Source organism: Gopherus flavomarginatus, chromosome 3 (genome assembly GCF_025201925.1).
Source record: "Gopherus flavomarginatus isolate rGopFla2 chromosome 3, rGopFla2.mat.asm, whole genome shotgun sequence".
NCBI lineage: Eukaryota > Metazoa > Chordata > Testudines > Testudinidae > Gopherus > Gopherus flavomarginatus.
The window spans coordinates 28,534,659-28,560,208 of NC_066619.1; the positions used below are offsets into that span (position 1 = coordinate 28,534,659).

General features: G+C 40.9%; 1 protein-coding gene across 2 annotated transcripts in view; it reads right to left on the minus strand.

Moving 5' to 3' along the window:
• RICTOR (RPTOR independent companion of MTOR complex 2) overlaps window positions 1-25,550 on the minus strand; it is a 178,028-nt gene that overhangs the window by 112,959 nt on the left and 39,519 nt on the right. For both annotated transcript variants that reach the window (XM_050946855.1, XM_050946854.1), the window contains one exon: window positions 21,432-21,529. In XM_050946855.1, the coding sequence (XP_050802812.1) occupies window positions 21,432-21,529 (98 nt within the window). The remainder of the gene's footprint in view (window positions 1-21,431; window positions 21,530-25,550) is intronic.

Here is a 25,550-nt window from a genome sequence, read left to right on the forward strand (position 1 = left end):
TTTCTTATTAGCAAATGAAACCCTCTTAATTACATTACGTTTTAGAACAAATCTACAATCTATTAATTTTCAAATTTCTTCTCATTTCACCTTTATATGCCTTTAGTACCTCAATCTATTTGTACAGAATGCTAAACTCTTGTTAAGAACAGATACACCGATCACAAGGGCTTCTGACCTTCACATTTAACAATTAACATGCACTTCATTTTATATATCTAGAAGTTCAAACATTACCAGAATACAAAACTGTCCTGTACATGCCACTATTTGGCTTAGGTACTCTTGTAGTTTACTAAAATGGAAATGGGCTAGTATAGCTTTTAAATTCCTGGAATTAATCCAAGCATACCAAGAGACTTAGTTTTAAGTTTTAACATAAAACACCTTTTCAGCCTGTCCCTCATTCTTATTTACTGGCCATAATTCAGTTCTGAAATTCACATATTTCAATACAACAACAAATCAAAAAGAAAAATAGAACAGATTCCTGGAATGGTTAATTTAATATTAGCACAACAATGTTACGCTAGGCCACACAGTGACTTTTTAACACACATATTTCAGTGAAGATCTTTTCGTGCTTACTGTCACCCATGAGTTGTTCATGTTACTGGGATGAGTCATTGCAATTCTAGCACCATAGAAGCATGACTTAGAAACAGTAGCTCAAAATAGCAAAACCACAGAAGGTCCAAAGCATATATAAAATTGAATATAGTCTATTAACTGTAATGAATAGGAAATACATTAGTGAGGCACTTACAGAAGAACATAGAATTAAATAATAATGAAAGGCCTTGTGACATGCCCTAAAGATGGCCACAGAATCTAGATCTAAACTAGTCTATTCTGAAAGTTTGTTACACAGCTGAATCTCTTTGACAGAACATTATTGCAGGCTCTTTCATGTTTCATCCTAGGCTTTCTGAACCACCTTGTACCACAGTAACGTAGCTGTCATAATGGGTCATGCACAGTCAATCAATGATGAATGTCAGTTTTAACACAACAACTTGAATAGCCAACGGCAGCAGACTAGAAGCCAATGCAAGGACCAAAGGCACAGTCTATCCTGTTGAGCTGTCAGGTTACTATATACTGCATGAACTGAAGTTCTGCCTTACACTTCTCCATTCTGCCCTTGATACAGTGAATTTCAGCAAATATATGGACCACTGCGGCTGGATTCTCATCCAGCAGGAAGGGGCAAAATTTCTAGTAAATTGGAAGGCAGAAACAGCTTTGAAAACATTTCACCAAAAAGAACCCCCACAACTTTCTTGACTTACTTACTATCTCTTTTCATTCTCTTTCAGAACAAAATGTTGCAGTCAAAGTCATTTTCCTCTCAAGGTCTTAATAATTCCACCCCAATTTTCAAATACATTCACCATCTCCCTTCAGTTAACACAGCAAGTTTAAGAATCTTCACCTTCAGAGAACTGCACAATCTTGCCCATACCTACATCTCTGCTCCTATTTCTACTCTTTTTCACTCTGTTCATTCACCTAATCCATGTGCCTTCTTCCTTTTTCACCCCAAAGTTTGCAACAGCTTTTCTTGTGCAATCAGACCTCTCTACATTAAAATCCCTCCTGTGAAGACGCTTCTGTTAAGCCCTAAAATGATGTTCACTGCTCGACTCTAACACATCCAACTCCTACTGGCACAGCATATATAATTTGCATCTGAACTAGTTCACAACATCCTTAGTACAAGGAGCAGGTCATCTTTGCATATAAAATTTCCAGTGTTAATTACTATTAATTTTGAGTACTATGATCCTTACAGAACAGAAGAAACGCATGGAACCAAGAAATATGAAGTGTCTTTTCTGTTACACAAGCCTAGTGAACTGCTTCATTAAAAAGTCAGTTTAATTTTTGCCACCATCACGTGCTCTTATGAAAAAGAGAAATCTTTCAAGCTTATTAGTAGCATTTTAATTATAACAGCAAAAATTCATACAGCCTGCAAAACTAATTCTTCATAATTCATACCTGCAAACTCTCATTCTCAAGAGGACTGGACTTGTAACACTTACAATAAGCAATCTGAAAAAAAGTCAGAGCCAATATTCTAAATAGCTATTGGACAAATATATTGAACTGCAGCACGTGAGTATTTTTCAAAGAACAGGTGAGTATGAAAATAAAATCCTCAGATTTGGCAGAAATATTAGCCCACTTTTACTAAACCTACATTTGGTAAAACTGAACCACAGGATCTTTGTTCATGCAGAAGTCAGATAAATTAATTTGGACTTTTCTGGCCAGAACTCATGTCTGATGTTATGATTTCTAGCCATTCTGGAACATTTGAATCTGTTAGTTTCAGATCTATTTTCTTTAAAAAGGAATGACTTTTGAAGAGAATTTAATTGCAAAAAAATACATCACACTTTTCTTTAAAGGTATGTATTTACATTCCAGGAATTTTCAAACAAAATCCGTTAGGATTTTGTTGGTCTGGAGTCAGTTATACTCATTACTTTATCTACTGAAGTGATGTCAGAAGGTAGGCATGGTTGTTTGACATGCACATGGTAAAATGATCACATCACCAGTTCCCTCTGCCCTCACCTTAAAAGGAGTTTCAACTCTTAGGATATAGTCCTCGCTAAATAATGGCATTTCAACCATCACATCAGCAAGTGTTACCACAGAAAAATATCTATAAATAGGATAAATTTTGAAAATGTTATATTTATTTTTTCATGACTTACTTCATTTTACCTAATGCTGCTGACTAGCAACCCATAAAAGCATGAATGCTTATATACTGCTGGCCCTTTGACTGAATATGCTTGCTTTCCCATTATTAAGGCTACGATTTTGTTGCAAAGATTGCGGAAGTCATGGAATCTGTGACTTCCAAAGACCTCCGTGACTTCAGCCCAGGCGGTTGGGAGCTGCAGGGTCCTGTTGCCTCTCGCGGCAGCAGGGAGCTGTGAGGTACCCCCGCAGCCTGAAGCAGCAGGCCCCCAAGCATTGAGCCTTTATGGGCAGCAGAGGTAACCTGGAGCCCCGCGGCTCCAGCAGAGGCAGAGGGACCCCCCACAGTCCCCTGGTTGCCACAGTGGACAGGGAGACCACTGCAAGCTCTCCAGTGCCGTGTGGAGGCCCCCCACAGCTCCCCACTGCAGCGGCGGCAGGGGGATCCCCGCAGCTCTCCACCCCCAGTGAGGAGATGGAGGACCCTGCAACTCCCTGCCGTCACAGGGGTCAGGGAGACTCTGGAGCTCTGAACCCTCACAGGTGGTGGGGGCCACCGGAGCTCCCAGCCACCCTGCAGCTGCCGAGCCCATTCCCATTTTATCATGGATATTTTTAGGAAAAGTCATGGACAGGTCACAAGCAATAAAGAAAAACTCACGGAAGACCGTGACCTGTCCCTGATTTTTACTAAAATATCCATGACAAAATCTTAGCCCTACCCATTACCAAACCTAAAGAGGACCCACTCATCTTTGATTCATTTATGTGGTCACAGGAAGATCTTCAAGTTTCTGGACTTCTTGTGGGTTAATACTGAAACCTTCTTGTTAAATTTTTTTATGAATTTCCTTGGGTTTCTCCCCATCCCTATGGTATTTGGGAAGGAAATTACAAGTGGTTTATATACCAGCATTTTCTTTACTATTGCAATTGTAATCCAGTGGAAAATATCCACTGGATTCCAAGTATATAATTTAGAAGCCATTTGTAGAATCCTAAATTATAAAAATTGTAAAAAAATTAATGTGAATAAATTTAATCTCATATTTGCCTACTGTGAGGTTTCTTACCCCTTTCAAGCCTAAGAGAGTATAATATAAATAATGAACAGCAAAAAAATCATTCACAGGATATTATAAAAACTCTTGCCAAGAGATAGAAGTTTATTTAAAAGACAAAATTAAAAAAAACTTTTATAATGGTATTTCCGATCAAACCACTCACAATGGAAAATCACCTATCCAGGTTACAAACATTACAGTCTAGCTCAATCTAATATCTTAACTCCGAAACATAATACTCAAACACACTCAAACTCCCTAGGCCATAACAAACTCCTTTTCAATATCAGCATACAACCAACAGCTCCTACATCTAATTCCTCAAAAAACACAGATGTAAAAATCTTACTTCTGTAATCAGCAAGATTAAGAAACACACTTGTAGAAAAATCTAGAATGTATTTATCAAGAAAGAAATATAAAGGTTAGAGTTAAGTTGTGCAAGTGAGAAATTTTGAGGATTTGGAGGATACATCTTAAGTAAAATCGGACTACAAGTCTAACCTTCCCCTTTCCCATTTTATCGTCCTTTGTGCTTCCATTACTACTAATATTGGGGGATGGGCAGCCTTGCAGGTAAATCTGCCTAACAAGCACAGCTTGTGTCTCCTAGTCCCCCTCCTTCTAACCTTTTTCCAACTCTTATGGTATGTCTACTCTTAAAACACTACAGCCATGCAGCTGTATCACTTCAGTATAGACAGCACCTATGGCGATGAGAAGAATTCTCTGACAATGGATAGCTAGGCTGATATAATAATTCTTCTGTCAATATAGCGCTGTCTACACTGGGTTAGGTTGGTATACTATGTCTCTCAGGGGGTTGGGTTTTTTCACACCCTTGAGAGACGTAGCTATACCAAAGTAAATTCCTAGTGTAGACCAGCTCTCAGAGAAGAAAGGAAACTAGGACAATACCATGTCTTTATCAATAGCCTGCAGTTAGAATGATAGCCTGGTGTAAAACTGTAGATGGGAATAGGGCTGGGTTGGGAGTAGAGTAGGGATGTTTATGAGAGAAGTGGTGCTGTGGAGCTGGGAAAACTGAGCAGCAGCATCATGAAAAAAGTGGTTGACAATGGAAATACACGATGGACACTGGGAGATCTGTAAGCTCTTGATTACCAAGACTTTTTCTACATTGGAAACTGAAAAAAAAAAAAAAAAAAAAAAAAACCACACACCCCAATGACAGAAGTTTTGTCGATGAAAAACATCAGTGTGAACAGTGCTTTGTCGGCAAGATAGTTCTTTCCTGCTGACAAACAGCAGCTACACTGCGCACCTTTTAGCAGCACAGCCATGTCGCTAAAAAGTGCATAGTGTAGACAAAGCCTTAAAAAAGCTTAGTTAGAACAAAGTTCAGGTTGCCTGGCGGTATCTGGTGCACCACCAGAAAGTCAAGTTCAGCAAAACTCAAAACTTCTAAAACCAAGAAATACAGAATTGAGGTAAAGGCCAATGCAACCTTAACTTTGACTTGCTTGAGCTACTAGTAATAATTTGCATGCACTTCAGCTGCACTCACTGTGTAAGGTGCAGTTGTGTTGAATTATGCAGGAATTAGATGGAGCAGCTCAGCTGAGTTCTCATTGTTATATAAGGTGATGGGGGAGGGATATGACTCTACCCCACACCTTACCGCTGTGTGTGATTAAAGGAAAGAGGGGCACGAGTACTTTCAAAGGTCTAGTGTGCCTCCTTTCAGCACTGTATTCCTTAGGTTGCATTAGTAGCAGAGCTTCTTCTTGCAATGGGGCTTGCCAACAGTTAGGTACGGCTACACTTGCAGCCGCACAGCGCTGCGCTCCCGTGGCAGCGCTTTGAAGTGCGAGTGTGGTCGCAGCGCCAGCGCTAGGAGAGCTCTCTCCCAGCGCTGCAGCTACGCCACCTCCCCGTGGGGATTAGCTTGCAGCACTGGGAGCCGCGCTCCCAGGGCTGGGGCACTGTTTACACTGGCGCTCTGCAGCGCTCAGGGGTGTGTTTATTCACACCCCTGAGAGAGAAAGCTGCAGCGCTGTAAAGCGTCAGTGTAGCCAAGGCTTTAGTTAGAATATGAGTGTGGACTATGGGCTTAAAGAAAAGTGATATTTAGCGATAAGTGGTATAGCATGCATAAGGTTAACAGGTTTTAAAATTTAAACAGAAGTGAGGGGTTTTTTTGAGTAGGGCTAAGCGCTTGAGTGTAGAGGAGGTGGAGGGAGCTCCTGTTCAGTACAGCACAAAGGCAGAGCACAAGTGTATGTTAAGATTTTGTGGAACTGTACTTTAACTCTATTTCTTGGTTTTCAGTATTTGAGATTTGCTGAATTCAACTTTCTGAAAGAGCATGAGATAGCATAGAGTTAATGTTGTCCAGTGGTAATCAAGTATGTCAGTGAATTTCCTTCTTTTGTCAATTGCCCCACTCCCCCAAGGTGGGGTAAATGTCCAGTGACCGAGACAATTTTGGCTGTGGACGAGAGAAGAGTGTTGGCAGAATGTGTCAATCTTAATAGTTTTTTCCCCCCACTCCAAGAGGCTTTATCTCAGAAATCCCTTTGTAAAATGACCCCAAATGGGGATCACCAATCCTACCCTGCATACCACACTTTAAGATATTCCGAGAAGCCATGTGGATTTCAGAGCACTTAGAAGAGTTTAAGCTTTAAAACAGAAGGTTGATTTTAACCTTATGTGGCTGGAGATCTGCTATAATCACAGAATTGTAGAACTGGAAGGGACCTCAAGAGGTCATCTAGTCCAGCCCCCTGCATTCAAGGCACGACTAAGTTATTATCTAGACCATCTCAGACAGACATTTGTCTAACCTGCTCTTAAAATCTCCAATGACAGAGAGCCCACAACCTCCCTAGACAATTTATTCCAGTGTTTAACCACCCTGACAGTTAGGAAGCTTTTCCTAACGTCCAACCTAAACAACTGTTGCTGCAATTTAAGTCCATTGCTTCTTATCCTATCCTCAGAAGTTATGAAGAACAATTTTTCTCCCTACTCCTTGTAACAATCTTTTAAGTACTTGAAAACTATTATGTCCCCTCTCCATCTTCTCTTCTCCACATTAAACAAACCCACTTTAAAATCTTTCCTCCTACATCATGTTTTTTAGACCTTTAATAATTTTTATTGCTCTTTTCTGGACTTTCTCCAATTTGTCCACATCTTTCATGAAATGTGGTCCCCAGAACTGGACACAATACTAGATGCCTAATCAGCACAGAGTAGAGTAGAAGAATAACTTCTCATGTCTTGCTTACAACACTCCTGCTAATACATCCCAGAATGATGTTTGCTTTTTTTGCAACAATGTTACACTGTTGACTCATTTAGCTTGTGATCCCATAGGACCCCTGGATCCTTTTCACAGTACTCCTTCCTGGGCAGTCATTTCCCATATTGTATGTGTGCAACTGACTGTTCCTTCCTAAGTGGAGTACTTTGCATTTGTCCTTATTGAATTTCATCCTGTTTATTTCAGACCATTTCTCCAATTTGTCCAGATCATTTTGAATTTTAATCCTATGCTTCAAAGTACTTGCAACCTCTCCCAGCTTAGTATTGTCTGCAAACTTTAAGTGTACTCTCTTTGCCATTATCTAAATAATTGATGAAGATATTGAACAGAACTGGACCCACAACTGATCTCTGCAGGACCCCACTTGACATGTCCTTCCAGCTTGACTGTGAACCACTGATAACTAGTCTCTAGGAATAGTTTTTTAACCACCTATACATCCAACTAACAGTAGTTTCATCTAGGTTGAATTTCCCTTGTTTGTTTATAAGACGACCATGCGAGACAGTATCAAAAAGCCTTACTAAAGTCAAGATATACCACATCTACCGCTTTCCCCCAATCTACAAGGCTTGTTGCACTGTCAAAGAAAGCTATTAGGTTTGGTGTACACGATTTGTAATGAAGACTTATGTCAAACAGGATTCCCCCCTCCCCCAGTTTAATTTTAAAATTTCAACAGAATTCTGGATTCAAAACTAGACTCACTCTGTATTATCGTAGTACTTTGATTTGCAGTAACTGTGTTGCCTGCTAAAAGATGCTAAACACGCATTAAAAAAAAAAAAAACAAAAAAACCACACACCTTTCGGGCCTAAACTTCAAAACTGATTGATTTAATTGTTTTCCCTGTAAAAGTGAAACTATTTTATTCAAAATGATTCAGAAAATTCAGTTGTCCTCTCAACAATACTTGTGGTAAACTAATACTGGAGTCACTACCAATTTCATAATATTGGCACATTATGGATCAAATGACTGATTGTCCTGCATATTTAACCAAAGTACACCTCTACCCTGATACAATGTGGTCCTCGGGAGACAAAAAAATCTCACCGCATTATAGGTGAGACAGCGTTATATTAAACTTGCTTTGCTCCCAGCTCCATTCCTTGTTCCCTGACCGCCCTCTCAAGAGACCCCTCTCCCCAATCACTCCCAGGACATCACCCCCTACCCAACCCCACTGTCCCCTGACTGCTCCGACCCCTATCCACTCCGCCCTGACAGGCACTCACTGGCAGCAGCGGGAAGCAGAGCAGCACAGCCTCAGTCCGCTCCACTCTGCCAGCTCCCAGCCACGGAGCTCCGCTTCCCACCGTCGGTGAGTGCGGGGACGCTGGGGAAAGGATGCCACCTCGCACTCACTTGTGGCAGGAAGCGGAGCAACGTGGCCTCAGCTAGCTCCGCTTTCCTTGCCCTGGCCCCAGCTGTGTCACTGGGGGGGGCGGCTGGAAAAAGGTCCGGCACTCACCTGCCCGGCGGGAAGCAGAGCGCTGTGGCTGGGAGCTGGCGGAGTGGAGAGGGCTGAGACTGGGCTGCTCCGCTTCCCACTGCTGGTGAGTGCAGGGGGGATCCCTTCCCCCAAGCCACCTCCCCCGAGTGAAACGGCTGGGGCCGGGGCAAGGGAAGCAGAGTGGGCTGCTCCTGGCCCCCCGCTAATCCGTCGGGCCACTCTGGGACTGCAGAGTCCCCAAAAGTGCCCTCCCACAGCTCCTGCCCTGCAGACTCTAGGGGTGGGGGAAGCCCCTGACAGCCCCTGAGACCCTCTGCCCCTTATCAAACTCCTCGGCCCCAGCCTGGTCCGGCACCCTTAACATGCTGCTCAGAGCAGCGTGTCAGAGCTTTACCATGTTATATGCGAACCCATGTTATATCGGGTTGCGTTATACTGGGGTAGAGGTGTATTATCATCATGATTTGATATAAGCCTAAATTTGCCCCTCAGTGTTTTAGTACTTTAGGTTGAGGACAACAAATTCACCCAATATCTACAGAACTCAGGGTGTTACTCAAATTAACTGCTTTTCTGTTGTAAATCTCTGCTTCTCTGGCCAACTGAAACACAGACTCACCCATCTGTTTTGTGCTTGAAACCTGCATTTGGAGTTCAGCTAATCAACAGTTACAGTAACATGTTTTGAATGGAATTACTTAGCCATACGTGCAAGATACGGGAATGACCATTCCAATCCTCTGGCACTTTCCCACTAAATATTCTCAGTCATTAATATTTTTTGTAAATATTTAGGTAACTGACAGTTTCCTATGTGGATCATCAAATGCCAGGACTCACTAAAACTCAAATTAATTTAATAATCAGTACAGTCCCAATACAAGAGGAATTTAAGCTAAATAAATTCTACCAAACTAGTATCTATATTAAACACAGTATCATAATAAATACTTGTGCATAGAATATTTAGAAGCAATCTTAATTCTGGATTTACCTTAATTTTGAGTACCTAATTGTGCAACCTCAATAATTACTCCACTCTGTTCATAAATAATTTATGATGGCAAGATTAGAGATTTAACTATAGCAATACGATTTAAATATAACAGAAACAGTGACCAGATCCTTATTCCTAGTTTCTCCTCCCCACTAAGCAAGCTCTGACAGAGCCTGTATTGTCCATTACAATTATAGACCTAATGCATTACTGTTAGAGGACCTAGAACATGTAAAAGACTATGTATTCTAAACATAAGGGCAGATCAGCTATTGTTGTGGCTACTGAAAACAAGGTTATTTTAAAACATATAGCCAATATCTAACCTAGAAAATTAATGCAGTCACATCACCACACTGACTTGTCAAGAGAAGAAGGATTGAAAATTAATTACACTTTTAGATACAGATTTTGCCAACAGAGAAGGGTCCACCAGTCACATTTACATCACTACTGATTCGAACTAGAGAAAATGCCTTACAGTGATAGGCTTAGTGCACAGCTACCCTAGTGGTCTGTGATGGGATGGGATCTGAGTTACTACAGAGGATTCTTTCCTGGGTGCTGGCTGGTGAGTCTTGCCCACATGCTCAGGGTTTAACTGATCGCCATATTTGGGGTCAGGAAGGAATTTTCCTCCAGGGCAGATCGGCAGAGGCTCTGGAGGTTTTTGCCTTCCTCTGCAGCATGGGGCACGGGTCACTTGCTGGAGGATTCTCTGCAGCTTGAGGTCTTCAAAACCACAATTTGAGGACTTCAATAGCTCAGACATAGGTTAGGGGTTTGTTATAGAAGAGGATGGGTGAGATTCTGTGGCCTGCATTGTGCAGGAGGTCAGACTAGATGACCATAATGGTCCCTTCTGACCTTAAAGTCTATGAGTTTAGAGAAGTTACAGCACCGCAACTGTACCAATAGAAGCTGTGCTGATGTATGCTCTCTAATGTAGCTGCTCTAAGACATTGGCTTAGCTATTCCAGCCACTGCAAGTGGTGGAAGCTACGTGGGCGGGAGCAGCACTGTCCACATCAGCACTTATGTCAGTGTAACTTATGTCACACAGGGGGATGATTTATTCACCCTCCTGAGCAACATAAATTATGCTACATAAGCTGGAGTGTAAACAGCCTTAAAGTTTATCAAAAAGAAAATGAGAGGTGACTGATTACAATGTTGCACCTTGAGAGAGAGAAAATACCAGGTACTAAAGGCTTTTTAATCTAGCAGAGAAAGGTAGAACAAACTATGACTGGCCGCTAAAGCCATGCAATCAAATTAGAAAATTTGGCACATTTTCTTAATTGTGAGGGTGATTAATCATTAGAACAAACCACAAATAGAATTGTTAAATTCCCAATCCCCCGGATATCTTAAAATTATGACTGAATGCCTTCCTGGAATAAATGTTTTCGCCAAACTTAAGTTACAGGGCTCAATACAGGGTAACTGGGTGAAATGTGAGGCTTGGGATATAGAGGCCACACTAGATGATATAATGGTCCCCTTCTGGCCTTACACTTTATGAATCTATGAATTCTCAGTTGCCTAAAGAAATAAGGATCTCCTGTGAAGAAGAATAAGACGACATACTTTGGCTACAGAATTAAGCATGTAATTACTTTTTTTGTGCTTTGTTAGATCCATTTGGGATATCCTTATGAGGATGACATGACCTTTCATAGTATAATCCACAAGTATTTATTACTACTGGGGACATTCTGTGCCTAAAAATTCTGCACACAATATTTTAAAATTCTGCAAATTTTATTTGTCAAAACAACTCTACATAATCATACCAATTTCAATTACTTTGGTAATTTATTTCAAAATGCCTGTCAGCAAGCATATCTGTAACAATACAGAGACACACCAAAATTCCCACAGGAGTAGAGAGAGTTAGAGAAACCCCTATGACAAGCCAGTTCCTATTTCTCTGCCCTCTTTCTTCCCCTCTGAGCCCAGCTGCGGGCCCCCTCCCAGCCAATACACCTGAACCAAAACACCCAGGTTCAGGGCCCCCTTTGCCCAAATACCCGAACCCGCTCCTGCCTAGAGCCCAGCCATGGCCCCCAGCCCAGACACTCGCCCTCTTCCCCAGAGCCCAGGCATACAGAGGGAGAAACAGCCTGATGCTTGGTCCCAGGCTTGCAGAGAGTTTCCTGCACACAATGCTCTCCTTCCATCAGGGCATGCTGGGAACTGCAGCTGTCAGGAACCCTCTAGCCCCCTTTTCCTCCCCTCCCAGCAGTGTCTTTATGTGAGCTGGGCTCTGCCAAGTCCAGTGGCCCCTAGCAGCACTGCAGTGCACTTCTGCGGGGGAAAGGAAATTCTGTGTGCACAATGTTAATTTCTGAAAAATTCTGCGTTGTGCAATGGCACAGAATTCCCACAGGAGCATATTTATACAGTTTTTAAAAGTGCCATATGTTTCACAACATGGCCAAATCTCTCCTTGATCAACAATTTTTCCTCCCAGGGGAGTCATCCACTACTCTCCCAAAGATAAATACGGTAGCTCCTCACTTAACTTTGTAGTTACGTTTCTGAAAAATGTGACTTTATGTGAAACGATGTTAAGTAAATCCAATTTCCCCATAAGAATGAATGTAAAAGAGGGGGGTTAGGTTCCAGGGAAATTTTTTTTGCTAGACAAAAGACATTATATTCATAGATTCATAGACTCTAGGACTGGAAGGACTTCGAGAGGTCATTGAGTCCAGTACCCTGCCCTCATGGCAAGACCAAATACTGTCTAGACCATCCCTGATAGACATTTATCTAACCTACTCTTAAATATCTCCAGAGATGGAGATTCCACAACCTCCCTAGGCAATTTATTCCAGTGTTTAACCACCCTAACAGGAACCTTTTCCTAATGTCCAACCTAAACCTCCCTTGCTGCAGTTTAAGCCCATTGCTTCTTGTTCTATCCTTAGAGGCTAAGGTGAACAAGTTTTCTCCCTCCTCCTGATGACATCCTTTTAGATACCCGAAAACTGCTATCATGTCCCCTCTCAGTCTTCTCTATTCCAAACTAAACAAACCCAATTCTTTCAGCCTTCTTTCATAGGTCATTCTTGTTGCTCTTCTCTGGACCCTCTCCTATTTCTCCACATCTTTCTTGAAATGCGGTGCCCAGAACCGGACACAATATTCAAGCTGAGGCCTGACCAGCGCAGAGTAGAGCAGAAGAATGACTTCTCGTGTACTGCTCACAACACACCTGCTAATGCATCCCAGAATCATGTTTGCTTTTTTTTTTTTGCAACAGCATCACACTGCTGACTCATATTTAGCTTGTGGTCCGCTATAACCCCTAGATCCCTTTCCACCGTACTCCTTCCTAGACAGTCTCTTCCCATTCTGTATGTGTGAAACTGATTGTTCCTTCCTAAGTGGAACACTTTGCATTTGTCTTTATTAAACTTCATCCTGTTTACCTCAGATCATTTCTCCAATTTGTCCAGATCATTTTGAATTTTGACCCTATCTGACAAACCACATGCAATCCCTCCCGGTTTGGTATCATCTGCAAACTTAATAAGCTTACTTTCTATGCCAATATCTACGTTGTTGACGAACAGAGCCGATGGACATATTGAACAGAGCCGGTCCCAAAACAGACCCCTGCAGAATCTCACTCGTTATGCCTTTCCAGCAGGATTGGGAACCCCTGAGTACCGTTATCCAGCAAGTTATGCAACCCCGTTACAGCAGCCTCATCTAAGTTGAATTTGCCTAATTTATCGATAAGAATATCATGCGAGACCGTATCAAATGCCCTACTAAAGTCTAGGTATACCACATCCACCACTTCTCCCTTATCCACAAGACTCGTTATCCTATCAAGGTAAGCTATCAGATTAGTTTGACATGATTTGTTCTTTACAAATCCATGCTGGCTATTCCCTATCACCTTACCACCTTCCAAGTGTTTGCAGATGATTTCCTTAATTACTTGCTCCATTATCTTCCCTGGCACGATGTTGTTTTTATTTCCCTTTTTGTAGATGGGCACTATGTCTGCCCTGTTCTAGTCTTCTGGAATCTCTCCTGTCTCCTATGCTTTTCCAAAGATAATAGCCAGAGGGTCAGATACCTCCTCTGTTGGCTCCTTGAGTATTCTAGGATGCATTTCATCAGGCCTTGGTGACTTGCGGGCATCTTACTTTTCTAAGTGATTTATAACTTGTTTTTTTATTTTCTCTTCTAAACCTACTCCCTTCCCATTAGCATTCACTATGCTAGGCATTCCTTCAGACTTCTCGGTGAAGACCAAAACAAAGAAGTCATTAAGCATCTTTGCCATTTCCAAGTTTCCTGTTACTGTTTCTCCCTCCTCACTGAGCAGTGGGCCAATCCTGTCTTTGGTCTTTCTCTTGCTTCTAATTATTGATAAAAAAATCTTCTTGTTTCCCTTTATTCCCGTAGCTAGTTTGAGCTCATTTTGTGCCTTTGCCTTTCTAATCTTGCCCCTGCATTCCTGTGCTGTTTGCCTATATTCATCCTTTGTAATCCATCCTAGTTTCCATTTTTTATATGACTCCTTTTTATTTTTTAGATCATGAAAGATCTCATGGTTAAGCCAAGGTGGTCTTTTGCCAGATATACATATACAGTATAAGTTTTAAATAATTTTAAACAAAACAGTTTAATATTATACACAGCAATGAGTGATTGTGAAGCTTGGTCGGGGTGGTGGAGTAAGAGGGTGGAATATTCCACAGGGAATGCCTTTCTACTAAATGATGAACTAGCAGTTGGCTGAGCCCTAAAAGGTTAATATGCTGCTGTTAATGTAGCCTTACACTCTACAAGGCAGCATGGACTGAGGCAGGAGGGAGGAAACACAATAGATCCAGGGCAATGGCTGCAAACACATCCTTGCAAAAAGTGAACATGATGAGCCCACACCATCCAACTAGAGCTCCCTCCTCCTGACAACACATGCATGGCTACACAGGTGCTCACTTTCCAAAGTGCTGGGCGGTGCAGGCGTGAGAGAGAGAGATGTGCATTGCCCCTTTAAGTACGCTGACCCTACTTCAAGCACGTTGCTCTTTTAAGCAGATCAGCCAGTCCAGACAGGAAGCCACAACTTCCAGCAAGTTCCCTCCTTTCTGTCCCCGAGCCCTCCCTCCTCCACTTTGTGAAAAGGGGGTACAGAGCGGGAGCAGGGGAACGTCCTGATATCAGCGCGTGTGCGCGCGCACACACACACACACACACCCCCAAGCTCCTGGGAGCAGCTCCAAGGCAGAGGGCAGGGCAGGAGCATAGCAGTGGCAGGAGGACAGCTGAACTGCTGTTGGGCAGCTGCCAAGCCAGGTACCTTACAGGGAATTTAGGGGAGCTGATGGGGGGGGAGGGCTGCCCCCCAGTTCTAATGCCCACAAGGAGGGTCTGCTCTTCCAGAGAATCCGGCAAGCAGTGGACAAAGCAGGCAGCTGCCAAACGACCTTATAAGAGGGCATTGCACAACTTTAAACGAGCTTGTTCCCTAAAAGATCAGCAACGTAACAATGAACATTGTCCCGGTTAACGTTGTTTAAGTGAGGAGTTACTGTAATGCAATAAATAGCTTTTCACGTCCTTCTAAATATATCTTTATTTTGTGCTATACCAATTATATGAATTGGCTGCACTTCTGTACATCAAATTTATTTCTGCAAACACGCAAAATTTCATAATTTAAAATAATGTTTAAGCTTCTTTGGAGAAGTTACTTTGTATAATTACCTCAGTAATGGATTCTAAATTAAGTTTACTCTTGAAAAATACGTCTTACTTTCCTTAGAATGGAAGCATCAAACTAGCTTATGAAAATCAAGCTCACTTATTCTGCCTCATGTACTGCCTCTAACCAACAGAAAATATGTTCTTAATGTAGAAACACTATGAGGAGAAATGATGGCTGTAAGCTGAATTAAACAAAAAGTCTCTTATGGGTAAATCCATAGAGAGGTCCTAGAGTAGAAGCAACTTTTTAACCCGAAAGCTGTGTAAAGATACAAGATAGAGTGCTCTTCAGTTTAGAGACACTTTCATCTAAACAACACCCCCCGCCCCCCCCAAAAAAGGAACATTAACTTAAGATTCTAACAGCACTCTGGACTTATTTTTAAATGTTCCAATTTTTCCACAAAGCAAAGAGACTTTCCAAATCTGGCAGTCCACTTTTGAATATAAAAACAGGTATCTCAAGGAAAACTTCAAAGCAGTTAATGGATCAGCAACTAGTGATCTAATTACTACTACTTACTAGTAATACTAATTACTGAAACAAACAGTTGTATTTAGATTAGGTTTCTACATTCTTGGCTTAAGGTCATATGCATAAAACATATAGCATCTATCTTTTAGGAGATGTTGAATGTTATACTATTGATGCAGCAGAAGTAAATGCAACACATTCTAGAGCACAGGACATAATTTAGGGAAAGCAAACAGAGGGAAGACAAGATGGTGGGAATATTTACATTAGTTTACTTAAAATAAAGAATCTGGCTGAATCTGAAATACCTGCTTAAATTAAAAACCAATGTAAATCCTGACTCCCTACTTGTATCATATTCCACCACTGCTTCATAGAGAGTTCATATTCAATTAGTCATGTGTACTCCTGTCTTTTTCTGAAATATAGCTCAACAGAGGAGAAATTTAGCCAAAAATTACTGTTTGATGGCATTCACAAGGAAACTGTAAAAGGAATATATAAATAGAAGCAGACAGGAAAAAATATTGATTCTCTGATTTGGAAACAAAGGTAAGCCTCATCTCATCCTATTCACTGATTCTTTGAACATAAAACGGTAAATATGGCGGGAAGTCACTTGTTCCAGGAAGAGATCATTAAAGTATTAAAATAGAAAATCATTTCTACTGTACATCTAAAATAGACCACATTTACTCCTTCATTTTTCCTTACTAAAGAAAAATAAAACCATAAGACAGGGAAGCATAATTAATTAAAGAGTAAACATCTAGTATCTCGAAATATCCTGGGACCAAGATGGCTACAATAACACTGCCTATAAATAAGAAACTGGCAGTTGGTATCTGGGTCAGTATGTTTTCCAGGGTCACATAACTGGCTCTGCCTAGGATTCTCAATTCTTGTTACTCAGCTCTGCCAGTAATATGCTGCAGACAGTCTCAAGTGTGGGGATCTATAAGATTCACCTTAGCAGTAAACTATTTCTTCAAAATATTTCACATATACACTCATATCTACGAAAAACGAAAAAACATATTAGATAAGTCAAAACTGCTTTTTGAAGAGAAAAAGTACGCACTTTGTAAAAGTAAGTCTTAGGAATACCAAACTGACACAAAAGCAGAAATATTTAGACTATTTGCAGTGAGTTGGAATTCTATAATCACTTTAAAAACTCTAATCTTTTGCAAGACACTGAAAACCTGAGTACCTAACCCCGATTATGTCATTCATCTTATTTCAAAAGTTTCAAGACATTGTTTCTAGCTTGATTCAAAACAATTATATGATATTTTCAATAAATATACAATATACTCTGCAAAGAGCCAGGTATTTCATATATATTTGTCAAGGGAAAAAACAGATCTGTTTGTCAGTGTACAAAACAGTGTTAGAAGTTGATTTACTTACAGTTCTGCCACTAATTGCTCTTTCCTAATCTTCCTGGAATTTCACGGAATTTTCACAGAATTCTGAACTAGGTGGAAGGAAACTAATCTCTGTCCTTCAGACCTATGGATGATAGTGTCTTTGGTTGCACAGATAACAGTATATTTGGATACTTCGAGCCTCAAATTTTGAGACCATAAATACTGCTAGGTTTCGTAACTACAGTGTCAAAGAACAGGAAAGAGACTGCACGATATGGCTACAAAGTATTGGTCCTCAGCTGCAATTCTCAAGAACCACAGTTGGCATAGAAATTGTGATGTGACGATAATAGGAACCCAAGGTATATCCCGATGAGTTTCAGGATCATTAATGTCTCTATCGGAAAAATCTCACTTTCATGTCAAAGTTAAACAAAATTTAAAATAAGCCTAGGAAACTGAGGTAAGGCTTCTGATCTGCCTGTAAAGCACTATACATACTTTTAAAATATGTAAGTATGAAAAGTCCCAGCTCACATTTGTATGCAAAAGATTCCAAGATGCTCAGACATCTAGGTATTACACATTAAGCATTTGCAAAAAATGATTTTATGATATAAGGAATAGATTGAGGCAGTTAACAGTACAATATAAACAATATAATTGGTACAGTAAATAATGCACTGCACTCAGACTCAGGAGATTTTATCCTGTTCCTGGCTCTGCTGCTAACCTCGCTGGGTGACCTTGGGCAAGTCACTTCCCCTCTACAGGCCTCTTTCCCCTCCCATTCTTTGTCTTGTCCATCTAGACCAGGGGTCAGCAACCTTTCAGAAGTGGTGTGCTGAGTCTTCATTTATTCACTCTAATTTAAAGGTTTTGTGTGCCAGTAATACATTTTAACATTTTTAGAAGGTCTCTTTCTATAAGTCTATAACATATAACTAAACTAAATAAGGTTTTTAAAATGTTTAAAAAGCTTCATTTAAAATTAAATTAAAATACAGAGTCCCCCAGACCAGAGGCCACAACCTGGGCAGCGATAGTGCCGCTGAAAATCTGCTCACATGCCACCTTCGGCATGCATGCCATAGGTTGCCTAACCCTGATCTAGACTGCGACCATGTCAGGTAGATTGCTTCTTATTACACGTTTATATAGTGCCCATATAAAGAATTTATATTTGAAAGATCACGACCAGTTAGAGGTCCAACTGTTTTTTGATACTTGAAAAAAATTTAAAGTAGAAATCTATTACTTTTTTCTGATTGGATCCATCATTACTGTCCCTATGTCTATCAGGGTGTGCATCACTAACATTTTAGATGAAATGAATAGAAAAGGTTAAAAAATTCATTTACAAGTGTGGTAGGGCCCTAGCCGTCAATCACAAAGCCCAGATTCACAGTGCACTTCAACTGCTCTGAGCCACAAGTTGCAACAAGCCACTTTTATTACACTAAAAGGGTATGGTAGGAATTTGATGGCATCACAAGTCTGTTTTTATACCTCTTGGGAGTTTTTTAACCCTTCCATTCATCTACAACCCTTCTTTTTGGTATAGAGGGAGTACCTGTGAGCTGTAATCACTAAAACTACAGATTCTTAATCCAGTAAATAAGAAATCAAAACTCTGTTTGAATGATTTTTATACTTTTATTCACAAAGACCTTTGGTGGCACCCACTCTGCCCACAGACACCAGGATTTTCTGTGATTGATGGTAGCTCTGCCAGAGGGTGAAAAAAAAATTTTTAGGACAGAAAAGAACTTCTTATCAAACTTAAACTCGTAAAATGTCTTTCTTTCTTGTTTATGTAGCATGTACACTTAGATAATTCTAATCTCCCAGATATCAGAAAATAGGAAAACCAGAACACTTCTGGTTTTGAATTGAGAGAATCCCACTTGATTTGGGGTAATTATAATTCTTCAATCCCCACTTCAGTGTGGATCAATTCACTGGACATTATAGACCACTGGCATTAAATAGCTTCCCCTAAATTGTCCCAGATTCTTCTGAAGGGAAGGAGGAAACTCTGCCCACCTATGAGAGAAAAGCTGCAATTGTTTGTGGGATGCAGCAATAAGGGTATTTTACTGAATTCTGATGAGCTGGAAGGGTATTTGGCTCTTTTATTTAGCAGACTTCGATAAATTAGTGTAAATTATTTAAAATAAAGAGGAAAGAACTTTTGATGTGTGTGTCATGATAAGGGAGCTCTGGATGGGATGGCTGGTTCAGGACAGATTTCTGAAAAGGAAGTCTGGATGAGAATGATTGAGAATTATCCAAAGGGGCGAAAATCCAGTACACACTGCAGACTCTCCAAATTCTCTCTGAAGGCTAAACCTGCATGAAGCGGGTATCAAGAGATTCAGAGCTGGCTTGGAAGACAGAGATTTGCCAGCGTTACTGAGGATGATTGGCTCATTTAGCACCTTCTGTGCTTAGTGCACTGGTAGATGTAACTTCATTTGTGGTATGAAGAGCTCTTGCTACAGTGAAGGGAACTGTGGGTGAAGCTGATCTGCTTGACTGCATCAACGCAGACAGCACTGATGCATAGTTCATGAACTTAGAGAACTCAATTCAAGTTTCTACTTCAAGACTGCACACTTTGAAGACTTTGGACTGGCATCCGGACAGATTTCAAGGAGTCTGTTGTCCTCTATGTTGAGCCTAACCACTCTACATGAGAATGAAGCAGATTTGACAACCCGCACTGTAGCTGGAACCAGCAGCATGCACAGGTACAAAAAAACTGGCCGCTTTTGGAGGGGCACTTTTTGTGCCCCTGCGACCAGAGAAGCTGCCTTTCCTTCCCCCCTGCCCTCCACTCCTGCATCCAGAGGAGCTGCCTCTTCCCGCCATGGCCCATTGGAGCTGGCTCTCCATCCCTCCCCTACAGCCGTGGGGCCAGAGGAGCTGTCATCTCCTGCCCCGGACCGGCGCAGAGGAGCTGGCACTCCCCACTATAGCAGGTGGAGCTGCCCAAGGGCCAGTGGAGCTGACTCTCCCTCCCTCCCCAGCCCCAGGGCTGAGGAGTTTGCTCTACCTACCCCAGCAGAGTTCTGCGCCCCTGCTTGCCCCCTCTTGTGCACGCCCCTGGTTGGAACTTAATAAAAATTAGTTGATGTACATGTAGTAACAGAATGCAGATCATTTCCTTAGCTGCGCTGATTTTACAGTGACAGGAATAAGTATTTTAATCACTAAAGATAGCAGATATAACTCAAATATACATAATGTGAAATACAAATGTGTCATAATTCCTATTCATTTCTTTTTATCAGAGGTTTTTTTTGTATTCACCGTAGAACAACTAAGAAGTTACATCCTTAGTATCATCCTTTCCATCATAGATTTGTGAATGAAATTTCAGTCAGATTTTTTCTTCCCCAACAACACTCGCTGAAAACTTTCAGTTAGGAGACTATATTTGCAAGCTCATACAATCACCTCCTTAAAGTAGGAGTTTTGAAGTACAATGAGTAAGTATGGAATCAATGTAACTGGAAAGGGGTTAGCTTGATCAAAAGACACACTAATTACATTTTTAAAACCTTTTAATTAGTCAATTTTCCATACAAAATCAGGATTTAATATATGCCAAGGCATTTATATACCACTCATCATTTTGGCATTTAAGCAGCAGTCACCTGTACTGAAGTGACAGAACTATAAATCATACCACTGTGAACCAACAGTAAATGTAAGTAGGGGGGAAAAAAAGGCTTCTTACCTAACCCTCTCCATTCTAGTCTACCCAAATTCTGCTTTTGAAATTTTTCTTGCCTTCTGTTAAGACCAAGCCACAACTCTTCTCTTTGAACTGCTCTACTGGCTATCCATCGCTCTGTGTATTTCTGCCTTGCATTAAAAGGTACAATTCTACCTATATCTGAATCAGTCTCCTTTCACTTTCCCCTGATCTCCGGAAACACTCTTCTTTTCCTCCCACTCCTCCCGCACCCCAAACATCTCCATTCCTTTTTCCATGCAACTCCATACCCCTTTCAAACCTATCCTAGCTTTGCGCATGTAATTCAAATCTCCACTAAAACTCACTTCTGTCACACAACCCATGAGTGAATTAAAACAAACAAAAATTCAGCCAACAAGAGGTAAGTGAACTAATGCATGATCTTGTTTGTTCTCCATCGCCATGGTGTCACATCTAAATTCTGAATGGTAAACTCTTTGTGGCAGGGACTATTGTGAGGCTCCTAAACAAACATCTGGAATAGTACAAATAAAATAATCATTAAAATATCTGACCACTAAACAAGCGGTACCAGTTAAGTTCTTACCTTAGTAAAATTATTCAAGTGGCCTAGTTTTCTCATATTTGAAACACCTTGTAATTTGGCCACATTTTGGAGAATCTCCCTCAAGTTATCACAGGGTTCTGCAAAAGAAACAGATTATTGGTAAATATGATTCAGAAAAAACAAGCACTCATCACATATTTTCCCAAACATAATAGGTACCCTGTTTATTTTTCCTGCTTTTGGTTAAGGATCTAGTCTTTTTTCTTCAAAGAGTTCTGATTTGGCTTCCACCTAGCTCCACAATATGCATATTTGAGTTCCCAGAGTAAGCGACAAAAGCCCAAGATGCGGACACACTCCTGTTTCAAAGGAAAATTTTAGCAATACCTTGTTATTAAGCAAAATTCAGCAAATTGTAAATCTAGATATTTATATATTCTCCAACACTACAATACCAGAGTAATTCATTATTTATTCTCAGCATCTCTGAGAGTTAGGGAAGTATTACTTCCTTTTTACAGACTGTGAATTAAAGCACAGAGTGAGTGACTTGTTCAGTGTCACACAGGAATTCTGTGGTCAAATTAGGAGATGAACCTGTTCTCCCAAATACTAGTGCAGTGCCTTAGCCAGAGGCTATTCATCCATGATGCCAAATTGTAGGCATGAATTGTTTACCAGCAGCTGTACCACATTCAATAAAATATTCATCTTCTTAACTTTTCTGATATTAATACCTTATATTTCCCAACCAACCACTACCCCAGGCCATATTACAGCTGGAGATGGACAGCTACTTCCCCGTCCGCTAGGAAGCAGCAACAAGAAGGAGTTTACATGGGGGTGGATCTATAGTAATCTCCAGACTCAGGGAACTGCTTTTCTAAAGCAGCCAAGACCAGCTACAACTGAGAACATGGGACATTAGCCCTTTTAAGTAATCCTATCACAGATTGGATAAGAACTATTAGTGAAATATTTAATGCATTTTCTACCGTCTTAATTAAAGTTGCAGCTGGAAAAAAAGGACCGCAAGCACCTTCTGACCAGCCAGCTCTGTGAAAACAAGTTTGAAAATGACTGCTCTAATCACAGACAGCACTATCCCCCATAGCTCCACAAACGTGTTAGTGGTCTCTGTTGTTCAAAAAGAAATTTACTGCAGAACACAAAATCTGAATAAATGGGCAAGTCTCTACTCAAGACATACCCTGAACTGATGTAGAAGAACAGGGCACTAGCCTGCCCTACCACAAGGAGATGCAACCTTTATTCCAACAAAATTTACTCTAAAACAGTCTAACTTCCAACTGAACAGTCAGTAAGCATTATCAATTAGATACGTGGTCAAACACATACAGGATAGCTTGGGGAGGGAGTGTATGGTAGAATGTTATGCATCAGGGTTAAACCAAATAAAACCCACTAAACAAATGGAGGTTGATATAAAAAAAATTCTACACATATATTTGGATACCACATCAAAAGTATTTACTTTTCAGGGGATCATACAATTTAAAGATGGAAGAGATTCTGTTGGTAGGTCCATCACGAGCCAAGTTCAGGATTGTTCTGTATAGTTTATTTTTCTAGCACTTTATCCAGTTTTACATGCTTCAAGTTGTCAAAGCCATAACAAAGGAAAATTAAAGAGGATGATGCCAGGGTATAGTTATGGTACTGCTTTACATTTAGGTCATAACCTCTAATTTCAGGGCCTTAACAGCCTGCTATTTGTCTTCTCGGAAAATATAATTTAACTGACTCCTATACTTTTGGTTTTTGCTTTTAGCATGGCATAGGTGGGAAATTCCCTAACTCACAAAAGCTTTTAGACCTGTAACACTCAGATGCCAATACTTCTGGGCCTTCTAAAATGTTCGGCTTCAGTTCTCTCACAAACAAGAGCAAAGAACTCCTTAAATGATCAGACTTAAGCCAATAAAAAGTTTAAACTCTGAGAAGAAGGCAGGTGGGCAAATAGGAATATAGTTATACCTTCAGAGAGGCTGAATTATAGGCAAGTACATTTCCATTTCTCTAACAATACAATAATTCTTATTCATACAGACTGCAAATCTTGAGAGAAATATTGCTAAACTAATTTTCCAGCTTATCGAGGGGCCAGAAAGTATCCCAAACTTTTCATGTAACTCAGAGTCCTGGATACTTTCCAAAACCTCTACTGTCAAATAGGAAAAGAAAAGAAAAAAATACCAATCCCCCAGGTAAGATCTCACTGCAGCACAATCTTCCTGTCCTGGAGAAGGGACTCCAATATATGATCTACAATACAAGCAGGAAATTGAAAGGACAAGAGGTCTTTTCTATTACTAAACTACAAAAACAAGCAAAACAATTTGATCCATTATAATCCGTTCATACCAGCAATATACAACCGCAGAAGGACCAGGCTGATAAAGAATTACAGAATACCACCTTAGAATACACTAGTTCAGGAGAGAAGTATGAAGTAGTCAGCATGTAGTTCAAGCATCAACTCAAACCTTAGTTTCAATCAATATTCATAGGGAATGGATTCTAACTAGGTAAAAGAGGTATGGCTCATTTTCATATCACTACCAGAAATAAATTTGAATTAAAAAAACAGATGAGATGAGATGTAAGATGAGAGAAATACCAGTGTGAGGGGTGGAGTAAAACAATACAGAGTGAACAATTTAAGGAAAGTAATTTGGCTCAGCCTGGCGCTAGCCATTCTTTTCCTACCTGCAACTGAGATATACATCCTCACTCTAACCAGATCTGAGGTTCTGCCACTAATTGGATTCCCCTTGAATCAAAGATCCAAGATTCGGTGCAGGACTTTCTCCTTGACATCCCTGTAAATTCTTATATCATGGCAGCAGGAGGAAAGTCCAGAACTGGTATGTGTATATATATTTGCAAAATAATGGATTGAAATTTTCTATAAATAGTAGGAAAAGGTAGGAAGATATGATTAGCAGTGTTGCCAACTCATGTTTAGTTTTCCTGAAACACTAGCTCCTGGAATCAAGTTTTCATTTTAAAAAGAGTTTTTTAGCCCTCCTGGTTATGGAGAAAAGCTTGAAAATGTGACAAACACGTACACTAAAAATGCAAAATCAGAAAGCAAGAAGAATCCATATTTCACAAAATTCTCATAACTTAAGCACTTGAGGATGGGGATACCACATTTACCCCACCAGAATCATAACGCGAGTCAGAGATTCCATTCTCTAGCGTGTTCAGGATATCATCACAGAGTTCTACTTCATAAAGCAGCCAGTGCAGGGAAGGACCACAAGCTGTAATCACCACACTAGCACCAGTGGCACCACCTTCCCTTAGCAGATTTGGCAGCATTGTCTGACCACATGCAAAAATAATGTTCCAACCACTGTTCCTCTTTAGCATATACTGGCAGAACAAACAGGAAGCATGGTAGATTTCCACAAAAATGTCAATGACTCTATAAATGAGTTTAATTAATTAATGTGTACTTTCACACACATCCCTTCCAAGATGCTTTATCAGTAGTAAATACAATAACCAGTGCATGTATTGTGAGTATATTTACAGTAGAAACAGCAGGCTGAAGCACCAGCCAATATCACTTATATTAGAGGATCCTATAAAAGTAGTCTAAAGCAGAACTTCCCAAACTTCCTCTTCTACACTGGAGTCTCATAACAGCCCCCCACTAACTCACTCCCATTTAGGGCAGAAAGTGACTCACCAAGAGGAGCACAGTGGTGGCATCATTTGGTCGGCTCCACCCCCAGAGGAGCCCATGGCAGCATGGCATGGAATGGACAGGGGGTCCTTGCCTTCCCTCCCTCTGCCAGAGCCTCTCACTCCCACAGGCTGTGGAGAGTTTAAAAATACCCAGGGCTGTTGACGAGTGGGCATCCAGGCCAGGGCAGCAGCAGGAAGAGCGTTCAAGGAGTCTGCAGAAATCACGGAGGGGAGAGCAGCAGGCTGCTGCCTGGGGAGGGCTAGAATGGGCCGTGCTTTCCCCACTTCCTTTACCACCTCTGCTAAAGGAGGGATCCTGTCCTGCCTTGGACCGGATACTTTGCTGGCCACAGCCCTGTGGAGACCTCACTCACTGACCCCTGATAACCTCGCTGTACCCTGCCAGGGGGGAATGCCTCACAGTTTGAAAACAAATGG